Source organism: Mobula birostris, chromosome 3 (genome assembly GCF_030028105.1).
Source record: "Mobula birostris isolate sMobBir1 chromosome 3, sMobBir1.hap1, whole genome shotgun sequence".
Taxonomy (NCBI): domain Eukaryota; kingdom Metazoa; phylum Chordata; class Chondrichthyes; order Myliobatiformes; family Myliobatidae; genus Mobula; species Mobula birostris.
Window position 1 is genome coordinate 190,286,816 of NC_092372.1, and position 13,496 is coordinate 190,300,311.

A 13,496-nucleotide genomic window follows, 5' to 3' on the forward strand; every position below is an offset into this window, starting at 1 on the left:
CAGGGTAGATCCTCAAAAATGTTGACATCTAGGAACATGAAATTGTTCACTCTTTCCACTTCTGATCCCTCCTAGGGTTGATGTGTGTTCCATCTCCTTGCCCTTTCTGAAGTCCACAATCATTTCTTTGGTCTTAGTGACGTTGAGTGCATGGTTGTTGCTGCAACACCACTCAACTAACTGGTATATCTCGCTCCTGTATGCCCGCTTGTCACAATATATACCGGAGTACTTCCGGTAAGATGGCGACACACGTGAATGCAGCAGCCTCTGGAGGGTCAACCAAAGGTGCTTCTTTCTTTGCAGAATTGTTTTCTTATGATTGCAAGACAATTCCACAACTGCAGGACTACTCCATCAGTGAGCTGCTCGTTGATCAAAGTAGTTAGACGTGTCGGTGGTGGAGCTGGCCTAGGAGTTAAAATGGCTGGCTAGGGTATTGGAGAAGGAGTCAGCCCAGCTGTCGAAGGAGCCAGCTGGAATATCGGGAAAGGTGATGGTCGGGAAATTGGAGGAGCCCGCCAGGATGTCAGAAGGGCCTGATTGGATTCAGAGGAGCTGATCTGGCTGTTGACCATGTTGCTTCCTGCTACTCGGAAGCATCAGAGATGGTGCAGTATAACCATGGGAGATTGTCTCGCATACTTCACTTGCAAGTGCAAGACTTTGTTGGACAGTGATAATGTAAGTTGCTGAAGGCCTATTACCTTTGGCTGGTGGAAGGACTGTTGACATGAGAGCTGTGCAGCCTCAGTTGTAGTGAGAACTAAGGTTCAAGCCTTGGGCTTGCTTGCTGCTGCCTACTGAATGAGCGACTCGAAAGAGTTGCAGCTTGATGATCTCGGCTGGGCTGGCCCCTCCAGTTGGTGCTGCCCTCCTGTGTTCGAGCAGTGGAATGACAGGCTGAATTGTTGGTGTCTTGGACTATATTTTTTTGAGTGAATGTGCTTCTTAGCTCGATATTTTGAATTATGTTACTCTTTTTTTATAAACGTTTGCTTGCTATTTTGAATGTTTTGTGCCTTGGCCCCAGAGGAACGCTGTCTTGTTCAGCCTGTATCTATGTATGGTTTGAATGATAATTAAACTTGATTTGATTTGATCAGAGATTCTGCAAACAATGGTTGTATCATCAGCAAATTTGTGGATGGCATTTGAGTTGTGTCTAGCCATACAGTCACTAGTGTAGAGAGAGAGCTAAGCACATTTTCCTGACATGTACCAGTTTTGATTGTCAGCGAGGTGGAGGTGTTATTTCCAATCCTCAGAGAATGTGATCTCCCAGTTAGGAGGTCAGGGATCTATTTGCAGAGGGAGATACAGAGGCCAAGGTTCTGGGGCTTTTCAGTCAGAACTGCTGGAATGATGGTATTAAATGCTAACCTGTAGTCAGTAAACAGCATCCTGACTAGGTAATTGTATTGTCCTGAAGATCAAAGGCCACATGGAGAGCCAATGAGATCACGTCTGCCATAGACCTATTGTGGCAATAGGCAAATTACAATGAATCCAGGTCTTTGCTGAGACAGGAGTTGATTCTAGCCATGACCACCCTCTCAAAGGACTTAATCACGTAGCTGTGATTCCACAGATTCTTGCGGGCATTAACAGTAAATACAAGAAACAATAGAATCAATGAAAGACTGCACCCAGCAGGACAGGCAAACAACCAATGTGCAAAAGTTAACAAACTGTGCAAATACAAAAAGAAATAAATAAGCAATAAATATTGAGAGCATAAGATGTAGAGTCCTTGAAAGCTAATCCATAGGTTGTGAGAACAGTTCAGTGATTGGGTGAGTGAAGTTATCCCCTCTGGTTCAAGAGTCGGATGGTTGAAGGGCAGTGTTCCTGAACCTGTTGGTATGGGTCCTGAGGCTCCTGTACCAACTTCCTGATGTCAACAGTGAGCAGAGAAAATGGCCTGGATGATGGGGGATCCTTAACAGCAGCTGGTTTCCTGCGACAGCGCTCCATGTAAATGTGCTCAGCAGTAGTGATTAGTACATGATAAATGCTTCTCTTTATGCCAAATATATTTTATCAACGATTGCCATTTGTATGATTGCACTTATATTTATAACATGTATCCATTTCTGTTTAATTTCAGGCATTCTTTTAGTTGGACCTCCTGGAAATGGGAAAACTCTTCTTGCAAGAGCAGTCGCTGGTGAAGCTGATGTACCATTCTATTATGCATCAGGATCCGAATTTGATGAAATGTTTGTTGGTGTTGGAGCTAGTAGAATTAGGAACTTGTTTAGTATGTGTCTTGGTTTTCAAATTCTAAATTGATTTTGTGGTAGAACTATGTCATTTCTCTATTTCCCTTTTGTTTAACTGGAAATTTTGTCCATGTGTATGTTTTAGGAGAGGCAAAAGCAAATGCACCCTGTGTCATTTTTATTGATGAACTCGATTCTGTGGGTGGAAAGAGAATTGAATCACCCATGCATCCATATTCCAGACAAACCATAAATCAACTACTTGCAGAGATGGATGGGTAAGTCCACCAAAGAAAGTATTCAAAAAATACAGTGAATTATCTGGTTTAGTAGGTAACTGAACCCATATTTTGGTTCATTGAAGTCAAGTTAAACTCCAGGCATCTCTCTGACTTAACTCTACTTCCATCAAAAACAAAAGTAGCTAGCAAAAATTCATCAGCCGCAGGTTTCTGTCTAGAATGCACGACAGCTTTATTTGGAAATAAATATATTTACATTCCTTTTAGTGTGTAAATTGTGGAGCTCCCTACCCAACAACACTGTAGGAACCTTTACCAGAAAGATTACAGCAGTTCAAGAAGGTGGCATGTCTTCTCGGGGCATGAAATAACGGCTATGATTTTGTAAAAGGGAAAGCTGACACTGATGTTTGCAGTGCTTCAATACCATGCATGCTGCTGTTTTATATTTCATTTTGAATATAGCACAGCTAACTGTAAGGAAGGTGGTTATAAACTTGCCCAGTTGAATTTCTGTGGCAGAAACTTTCCAGTGCTTAATTTGGAGGAACAAAAGATGTGCATGTGTAGGAAAGACATTGGAAGCAGCTGAAAGCAATTAACAAAAATAGATTTGGGTCTTTGTAAAGGAAGAGCAAGGAATTTGGAATGAGCCTTTATAAAACACCGATTTGGTCACAATTGAAATATTATACCTTGTTGTGGGCACCAAATGTAATAAAAATATGAAGGGCTTAGGAATGTCACAGAGATTTAGAAGAATGATTCTAGGGAAAAGGATATACGTTTATAGAGTGGAGAATCTAGTGTTTTTCTTGGAGTTGAGATCATCACGAGGGAACTTGATAGAGATGCCTATCACAAGTGGAGCAGTCAGATACCAGGAACTTAAAATGAAGCTAATTTGCAGAAGAACCAGAAGTGGCATGAGAGAAAATGTAACAACATCCTATCTGGATGCATCACAGGCTGGTATGGGAACCGCTGTGCCCAGGACTGCAAGAAATTGCAGACAGTTGTGAACATGGCTTAGTCTGTCACTGAAGCTAGCTCTCCCCCCCCCCACCCTCCATTAACTCTGCTATACTTCCTGATATGTCAGGAAAAGCAGTCAATGGCCCTATGATGCTGATCTGCTTCCATGCCCCTCTCCGCTCCTATCAAGAAGAAAATACAAAAGCTTGAAATTCGTACCACCAGGCAGGAGGACAGCTTCTATGCCACTATTTTAAGTGGACCTCTTATAAATAAAGATGAGCTCTTGATTTCACAATCTATCTCATTGTGGCTCTTGTACCTCATCTACCTAATTGCACTTTCTCTGTTTCTATAGCAGAATATTCTGCATCCTGTTGTTTTTCTTTTTGCACCACTTCATTGTATTGATGTTTGGAATCATCTGGATGGATGGATGGCATGGAAAACAAAGCTTTTCATTGTATCTCAGTACTTTTGACAATAATGAAATACAGTGAATTCTGGCTAACTGGGGACTAAACATTTTGGCTAGTTAAGCAGCTGCCCCAGTTAGCTGAGGTTTCATGGAAATAGTTGAAAAGGTATATTTTAAAAAAAGACAAAGAGAATATACACAATCCCAGGTGCATTCTCCCTAGGACAGCTGGAGCAAGATACCGCATCTTCTGTACTAAAATCCTGTTTCAGCAAGGTCAACCTAGTTCTTTGCAAAACCTGAAATCTGTCAGTGCTTATTGTTGAATATATTTTTAATTCCAAGTTTTCCACCTCTCAACTCATATGTGTCACAGTGGCACAGCCAGTAGAGCTATTGCCTTCCAGCTCCAATTACCTGGGTTCGATCACAACCTGCAGTACTTATTTTGTGGATTTGCCTGTTCTCCCTGTTGACTGCATGGGCTCCTCACCCCCACCTTTGTTTTCTCCCCCTTAATCACAAAGGTGCAGAAGTTGATAGCTTAATTGTCAGGACTAGAGGAAGGGTCTCGGCCCGAAACGTCGACTGTACCTCTTTCTAGAGATGCTGCCTGGCCTGCTGCGTTCACCAGCAACTTTGATGTGTGTTGCTTGAATTTCCAGCATCTGCAGAATTCCTTGTGTTTGTGAGACAATTGACAGGAATGTGGTGTTATATGTGTTTCAGGTTTCTGGCTACTCATTTTTTAATTGCTGTTTTTGTGATTTTGATTGGGACGGACTAGCTCTGCAACCTGCTGCAGTCAATGGTGCTAACTTGAACTGAGTGAAACTGAACACTCCTAGACAGTTTCAAGGACTCTGTGGTTTGATGTTTGATATTCTGTGTGTTTCGCCATTTGCATCATTTGTTGTTTATTTTCATGTTGGATGTTTGATTTTTTTTCAATGGGTTCCATGGTGTTCCTTTGCTTTATGAATGTCTGTGAGGGAAAAAGAATCTCAGGGTTGTATACCACATACATACTTAGATAATAAATGTACTTCAAATCTTTAAGAGAAAATTAGTGGGGGTGGAATTACTCTGCAAGCCAGCATAGATTTGATAGAAATGGCATTTGCAGGAAAAGTGCTTTGTTTAATTTTTCTGAATTCAGTTGGATGATCATACATCTGTTATTTTTCTATATCTTTGCTCAGTAACTTGGTCTGACTGTCACGTCTCTACATTCTCTTCGCAACCCACCTAGTTTAGTATCATTCACCTAGTTTAGTATCATTAGAAAATTTAGTATGTTACACTGAATCCCCTCATTCAAGTCATCAGTACCAATTAAGAACAGCTGGGACCCCAGCACCTTTTCAAAGTAAACTTAATAGTGAATTACACGTATGTCACCATATAGAACCCTGAGATTCATTTTCCACAAGAAAATGAACCTCCCCAGAAGTCGCAGCATACCAACCAAAAATAACCTAGTTATTTCTTCTGTTTTTCTGTCTGTCAACTAATCCTCAATCTACAGTAGATTATACCCAAAAGTTTGTCTACAGTGAGTAGTTAAGAACTAAAATATATGGTGTAGGCCAGAAGTTTGGTGGAAGGAGGTGTTTTTCATTCAGAATTGATTGGTAAGTTTTATGGGGGGAGGGCTGGGGTGGTAAAAATTCAAGACTACAGCTGGTTGAGTGGGACAAACAAATTTGCCCATACTTTATATTTCTGTGAATTAAAATAATGTTTTATTGTTGATGCAGTAACTTTTTTGTTCCTTCAGTTTCAAGCCCAATGAAGGTGTCATTATTATAGGAGCCACAAATTTTCCTGAAGCTTTGGACAAGTAAGAAATTATAATACTTTATTGCTTTTCGTAGTGGTGGACCAGATCTTGTTAATCCAGCTGCCCTTGCAGCTGTGCCACTGGCATTTCACTTGTGATTGCCCACTGCTGTCACCCACATGATAATTCTGTGGTGAATCTCAACAGCTGGACTCTGCCATTGGACCACTAAGACCAGCAGGAAACATCTGGAAGATTTGCCCTTCTGTACCTGACTATGAATTCTATATTTGACAGCACATCCTGTTTTGGAATTTGCATTGTTCAACCTACTAGAAATAGATTGATAGAAATCCATCAACATTAGCAAGCAAGTCACTGTCTCATATGTTTATAGGGAAATGTCAAATGCATTATTCCTGCTGCATGTAACATCTTGAAATGTGGACCACTGTAGTTTGAAACTTTTTTTCCACAAATACATAGCTGCAGAAGAATTAATTAATTTGGGCTTATTTAATTTCCCTGCTTACCATGTTCAAAAGTATATCAAAAGAATCCTGCGATATTATGATAAGTGTAATCATTTAATATCGGTTTCCATTTTTCATTTTATATTTCAGCAAATTAGTAGTTGAACTTTGGGATAATTAACACAAAAAAGAACTTCTTCAAAATTGCAAGTGTCAGTCTGTTCTACTGATTTTACAACCTTGATCTAATTTTGACAAAATCATATAATGTCATTTGATGCTATTGTACATTAATGTAAAAAGAAAGTCCTTCCAAATCTGCTCATATCTTAAATTGACACCCAGTTTCTTGTTTTCTTCATAGTGCTCTTGTCCGTCCAGGTAGATTTGACATGCAAGTTACAGTTCCCAGACCAGATATTAGAGGGCGAGTAGAGATTCTTAAGTGGTATCTTGGCAAAGTTAAAGTTGATCCAGGTAAGCTGCAGTTGTTCCATAACAAAAGATAATCATGGCAGTGATATTTTCTTGTGTGAGCTGACATTAACTTTTATTTTTCATAGCAATTGATCCAGAAATTATAGCCAGAGGCACAGTGGGTTTCTCAGGAGCAGAACTAGAGAATTTGGTTAACCAGGCTGCTCTGAAAGCAGCTGTTGATGAAAAGGATCAAGTTACAATGAAAGAGTTGGAATTTGCCAAGGACAAAATCCTTATGGGTAGGTTCTGTGTGGCTATTTGAATTTTGACTTAAAAATGTTATCTGTATTATTGTCTTGTTTTGAAATTTGTAGGAAGTAGATGACCACAGAGGCTTGGGAAATATATAGATTGGTTGCATCTGTATATACTATAAAACACCAAATGAATAATGAATTTAGCCCACTTAACTAAATGGATAAGGTTTGGTTTTAAAAAAACTTGCTTGTTTTAATAATGTTGGGAAAATGTTGTTACTAAATTCTTGTGTATGTGCTTTGGAGAAATCACTTGAGCTGTAAAAGTTCCCTTAAGCAGGATGCAAATAATCTTGGGACTGGATTTCATAAAATTTGTGATATTCTCAAGAGTTTTCCAACCTGAGCCAGAATTTTGAGGAAAAATCCCAAAGTTATAATTTTGATAAAAAAAATATTGTATTAAAGTAAATTGAAGTAAATTCCTAATTTGTCTAAATTAGGTTTTCAGTCAGATGCTCAAACATTTCTTGTATTGCAAGAGATTTGTTCAAAATGAGTCTTGCTTGAAAAGCTTCTATTTGTTTTCAACTATTATTGACAGGTCCAGAGCGCAAAAGCATTGAGATTGATGCCAAAAACAAAACAATTACAGCATACCATGAATCAGGGCATGCTATAGTGGCACATTATACAAAGAATGCTATGCCTATTAACAAAGCAACCATAATGCCGAGAGGACCAACCCTGGGACATGTAAGTGTTAATAAAGTTTACTTGGGGCTTTGGAAACGAAGAAACTTCTATCCCGTGAAATTTGGCTTTGATGTTGTAAAGCAATAGGAATATTGTCCTGACTTTTTGTTTCCAATTAAATTCTAACTGTGAACTTGATTGAGCAAAATGATGGTTTAGTTTGTAAAATAGTAATAGTTATAATATTAAAGTGGAATAGTAAGATTACTATGGCTGGATGTTGTTTACTAATTATTACAGCATCAGAAGCGCCCTTTTCAGAAAATGTATTAAAAAATATGTTGCTGTATTATCTAGCTGAAAACTACTAGGAATATTCAATAAGAGGCCATGCAGTTTACTATGCTACCCTTGTTAATGGTAGAATGTGGGAGGGAATTGCTTGACATGCAGGTGTATAATATGCAAAGTCAGAATAAAGGCTACGTAATTAACTAACATAATTTTTAAACTGTGATGGAAAATTGTATACAATAATGAAAGATGTTTATATTGATATGGTGTCTTTATGACCATTGATTTCCCACAGCTCTTTACAGTTCAAGATATTGGATGCATAGCTGGTAGAATTGTGTTCTCACAGTTTCAGTGTGGGTTTCATCTGGTTGCTCTCGTTTGTTCCTCTGGGTTAATTAGGCATTTGTGATTTGTCCTGTGAATATAGAGTACTGCTGGCATGTGGGAATACTTAAAGTGGATTACTGTAAATGGGTGTTTGAGAGTCAGTGTAGACTCAGTGGAATAAAGGGCTTGTTTCTATTGTAGTCCTTCTGAATTGTAGTTACAGTTGCTATGTAGAAACTGGGTATCCAATTTTTGGATGACAAGCTCCCTTAAACAGCTACGTCTTAATTTCTCAGATAGCATGATATTGTTGTTCTGTAGTACACATTGGTAAGTTCACCAGGGATAATTCTAGTGCTTCTCAATATTTTGACATGGAAACTTTTAATTCTATCTGAAGAGGAGACAATATTTGTCTTGTCCAAAGATGGGCACTTCTGAAAGTACAGTAATTTCTCAGGGTACTAGAGTGCTGGTGTTCATCACCTAACATCACTGAATTAGATTTACCTGGAGTGCTAGTCTACATTTTGGACTCAAATCTCTGGAATGGTTCTAGTTCAAGGAACATTGACTCTTGACTCAGATCAGTGTGCCCAAGTTATTTATGAAGCCCTGTTTTAGGATTTCGGTGCTATTGGGCTGGTTTTCTAAGGTTAGTGCTTAAGTTCAAACTAGAAATTGAATGTTTTTAATATACATGTATTTTACAAAAAATTGTTTCTTGAGAAGCTCACATTAAGCTTCCTGTACAACATAATTCCTCACAGGTTTCATTATTACCTGAAAATGACAGATGGAGTGAAACCCGAGCTCAGTTACTTGCTCAAATGGATGTTAGCATGGGTGGTAGAGTAGCAGAAGAACTCATCTTTGGAACAGAGCAAATCACCACAGGTTTGCATTTATTATTTGGTTACATAAGAACATAGAAGCAGGAATAGTCCAAATGGTCCCTTGCACTGCTCTGCCGTTGAATACAGTGTAAGCAATATCGTGGCTTTTATTTTTTTCCCCCTCCTTGAGCCTCACAACCCTTGAATTGCTTTAAACTAAATGAGAAAATCTTTTCCTGAGATTGTGCCTTTCAGTTCTAAAACTCCCACCAGAGGATAACAGCCTCTCAGTATATAGCATGTAAAACCCTTCATGATCTTGTGTTTCAGTAAAATGTGCTTGTAGACCTCTAAATTCCAGATTATGTAGAACTAAATCGTTTAGTCTTTCCTCATAAATACAAAGTAGTAATGTATGGATTATTTTAATACATCCTCTCTGAACACCCTTTTAACAAAGGAAACCAAACCTCTGCATTATACAGTTGTTCCATGTGTGGTCTGTTTGCTGCCTTTCTCTGAGTGAGGCAGCGGACTCTCTTTCAACACCTCATTTATTTGTACTGTGCTATTTTAAATAGTCTTTGTTCTATTTTTACCATTGTCAATTCTCTATCAGTCATTTTTGGTGACTCGCATCTGTTGACGTAACTTTACAAACATCACATTCTCCTCATTACTCTTCTCACTGTTGGTACCAGCAGCAAGTTTTGCAATCCCCATTGTTTAAACCTTTAATATTGGTTGTAAATGGTTGAGGGCACAGAAATTATTCTAAGTGGCACCTTACAGATTGGTTTTCTGTTAATGTATAGCAGCATGTGCTTTCACTTGGTGTCCATGGAAGGGTGGGTTGTGCAAACTGCTGCAATCCGTTATCCGATCTCTTGGAAGTTCCATTCGACATTCAAGTCACAGAGACACCATTTTGCATGGTCCCTTAAACTTGCCAGAGTCCTTGGAGAAATTAATCACACTGCTGAGCAACATCTTGGGGCGGGGGGGGGGGGTGCATTGGTATATTAAAGTAATAACATCCAGTAGTTTGGAAAATCTGCCAGGCCAGCACCACTGAAGTCCCAAGTGTGTAGATTAAATGGAATTGTACTGAATTAGTGTTTACAGCGGTATGCTTTTTTTCTGACTATAGTATGAATCTCAAGATCATAATTTCAAAAACAAAGGGTATTAAGGTTCCAAGTGATCCTTTCTGTGTAAATTCAGCTTCTGTGCTTAAGACTAGTATGCAGAATTTGGTAAATTAAAAATGTTTCATGGGTTTTTCAAATAGCTTCACTCTTGTTCTTTGAGATCTATCCACCATGCACATTTGATTTTCCAATCAGTTCAGTGCCAATTCATGGAAGTGAGATTTGTGTGGTTCAAAGGCAACAGTAACTAAACAGCCTGCCAGACTAATGACAGTTCTGATTCTACAGAAGAGCAATCCTATTCCTTAACTTTTTTCTCATTTGTGCTGCAAATGACTTTATTTTCAAATACTTATACAGTTTCCTTTCAAGTGTCACAGTTGATTCTGCTCCTACTAGTAAATCAAGTAACTAGTGTATTCCTGACTCCTTTCTTTCCCTTTACACTTAACCCTCTAAACTTTGATTGTGTTTTAATCACATCCATTTAAAACTGTGTCTTCTCCTCTCTCACTTGTAACCAACTGCTCTTTCATTCCATGAATTCCTTGCATCAAGGGATATTTAGAACCTATCTGCTGCTATTTATTAGTGATGTCTCCAGTACTTCCATGCCATATTCCCACAGTTAATTGCTCATTAACTGTGGTCCAGGAATCTTGCTGTAAACTTTGTATAGGTGCACTATAAACTATCTGTACACTCGGAGCCCAGTCCTACTTAAAATACTAGATTAGATTCAACTTTATTGTCATTGTGCCGAGTACAGATACAAAGCCAATGAAATGCAGTTAGCATCTGACCAGAAATGCAAAGAATAGTGTTATTTACAAAATAACTGCGAATAAAAAAAGTGCTACAGCACACAAATATAAAAGTACTGAGACAGTACAATACAGATGCAATACTGCTTAGCGCTGTGATGAGAGGTTCAGCAGTGTCACAGTCTCAGGGAAGAAGCTCTTCCCGTGCCTGCTGGTGCGGGAGCAGAGGCTCCTGTAGTGCCTACCGGATGGGAGGAGAGTAAAAAGTCCATGGTTAGGCTGAGATGCATCCCTGATAATGCTTTTCACCCTGCCCAGGCAGCATTTATGGTAGATGTTCTCAATGGTGGGCAATTGGGTGCCGATAATCTGCTGGGAAAATACAAAATACTAATTTGTTCCAATACTATTTCTCTCTTCTAATTACACCAGCTTTGTATTTCAGTATTAAATCCTGATGCCCAACTCCTTCCCAAATTAGTTGAAAACTCCTGTAGTGGTAAACTTCCCAATGAAAACATTCGTCCACCTCCATTTAGATTCAGTTTGTTCAACCTAGACGAGTGTTTGAATTGGATGAACACATAATCATAAATGTATTTTATCTCGTAAAATAATTAATGTGTAAGAATGGCACAGATATTTTCATGTTTAGAAAGGACTAAATGTAACATTGTTTGATCACCATTATTTGTGTTAAAATTCTGTTCTTTTGCCTTGGGTTTTATTTGTGAGGCTGTGAATGAAAGTTACGTTGAACACAAAAATCTATGGAAAAGAGTAAGCAGCTGATGTTTCAGGCCGAAATGTCAACTGTTTACTCTTTTCCATAGATGCTGCCTTTCCTGCTGAGTTCCTCCAGCATTTTGTGTGCATTGGTCAGTTTGAATATTCTGTAACTAAAATACTGTGCATTTTTAAAATTTAGGTGCTTCAAGTGATTTTGACACTGCCACCAAAATAGCAAAGTTGATGGTCACAAAATTTGGAATGAGTGATAAGGTAAATTACTTTTTTTTATTTAAGGTAATTCCTGTATTTTGTAGTATCAGTATTTTAAATAATGGCTATGTAAAGTTGCTCTCTTGGGCAGTGGTTATTTTTGAACATTTTTGGTAAGTTTTCATGGCCTTTAGATTGGAATTGATAAATTATAAACTGAAAGATCTTCAACTGAATTGCAACCTCTGCTCACTTTAGTTTACATTTCACAAATATCAGTTTTAATTTGTTCCTTTAGATTGTTTTATCCCACTTTGAATTTTCCAGCAGAGGTTTTCTTTCCTTGGCCTTTTCTAATTAATTCTTGGGATGGCCATTAATGAAATCACAATTGATATATTTTTACATCTTACCATTTGTGTACATGTTACCTTAATTTTCAGTGGAGCTTTTATATTTTTCTTTGGGCCATATAGCTGTCAATTTTTAGCCGTGTAATTAAGATTGCAAGTGTGCTTCATTAGTATCAGAATTAAAATCAGAATCAGGTTTAATATCACTGCAAATGTTGTAAAAATGTGTCTATATATAATTAAATTAAGTAAGTAGTGCAAAAAAAAAAATAAAATAACAAGATAGTGTTCATGGGTTCATAGTCCATTCAGAAATCTGATGACTGAGGGAAGAAGCTTTTTCCTGAAACATTGAGTATGTGTCTTTAGGCTCCTGTGCTCCTCCTTGGTGGTAGCAATGAGAAGAGGGCATGTCATGGGTGATGCAAGTCCTTAATGATGGGGTGCCAGCTTCTTGAGGCTTTTTCCAATCCATACAAGAGCATGATGCAACCAATTAGAATGCTATCCACGGTATATCTGTAGAAATTTGCTAGTGTCTTTGATGATATTTGCAAGTTTCTACAGATGTAGAAATCCAAATGAGAATCCTCAAAATTCAAGTGGATATAGCTGCTGTCTACCCTCTTTGTAATGGCATCAATATGTTGGACCCAGGATAGATCTTCAGAGATGTTGACACCTAGGAACTTGAAACTGCTCACCCTTTCTACCACTTATCCCTTGATGAGGACTGGTGTGTGTTCTCTCTACTTCACCTTCCTGAATCCTACTTCACCAATCATTTCCTTGGTCTTACTGACATTGAGTGCAAGCTTGTTGCTGCGACACCACTCAACCAGCTGATCTGTCTTGCTCCTGTACGCTTCCTTGTCACCATCAGAGATTCTGCTAAAAATAGTATCATTGGCAAGTTTATAGATTCTGACTCTGTCTTTAATGATCTGAAATTCCTTAATTAAATATTGGGAGTAATTGGCTAACCTCTGCAATCCATCGGGAGCTCTGAACTCTTATGCACATGCTTAATTGAACTATAACAGAACATCTCAACAAGAAACACGTCCACAGATATGGTAACCCAATGACAGATCTTTGCCTATCAGCACTGTACTTCAGTAATGCACCTGACAAATCTGCACCTATAACTATAGTACACTCTTATCTGGACTGGCATCTAGACTCTGGTCTAGAAACTTGATTTGGTCCCAAGGCTCAAAACTTAGCCGGATAATCAACCTGGTCCCAGCCTGATCTTATTCCTGACATGATTGCTAGCCCACTAGTCCAGTCTCCACCATCAAGTGGAAATTGTAGTTTATTGAAGAAGAATTGAG

General features: G+C 38.5%; 1 protein-coding gene across 1 annotated transcript in view; it reads left to right on the forward strand.

Moving 5' to 3' along the window:
• The window catches only part of yme1l1b (YME1-like 1b), a 51,304-nt gene that overhangs the window by 28,353 nt on the left and 9,455 nt on the right, over positions 1-13,496 (forward strand). Inside the window, exons 10-17 of the mRNA XM_072253877.1 lie at positions 2,111-2,263; positions 2,371-2,503; positions 5,641-5,703; positions 6,481-6,593; positions 6,680-6,835; positions 7,398-7,549; positions 8,884-9,010; positions 11,793-11,866. Coding sequence (XP_072109978.1) covers positions 2,111-2,263; positions 2,371-2,503; positions 5,641-5,703; positions 6,481-6,593; positions 6,680-6,835; positions 7,398-7,549; positions 8,884-9,010; positions 11,793-11,866 — 971 coding nt within the window. The remainder of the gene's footprint in view (positions 1-2,110; positions 2,264-2,370; positions 2,504-5,640; positions 5,704-6,480; positions 6,594-6,679; positions 6,836-7,397; positions 7,550-8,883; positions 9,011-11,792; positions 11,867-13,496) is intronic.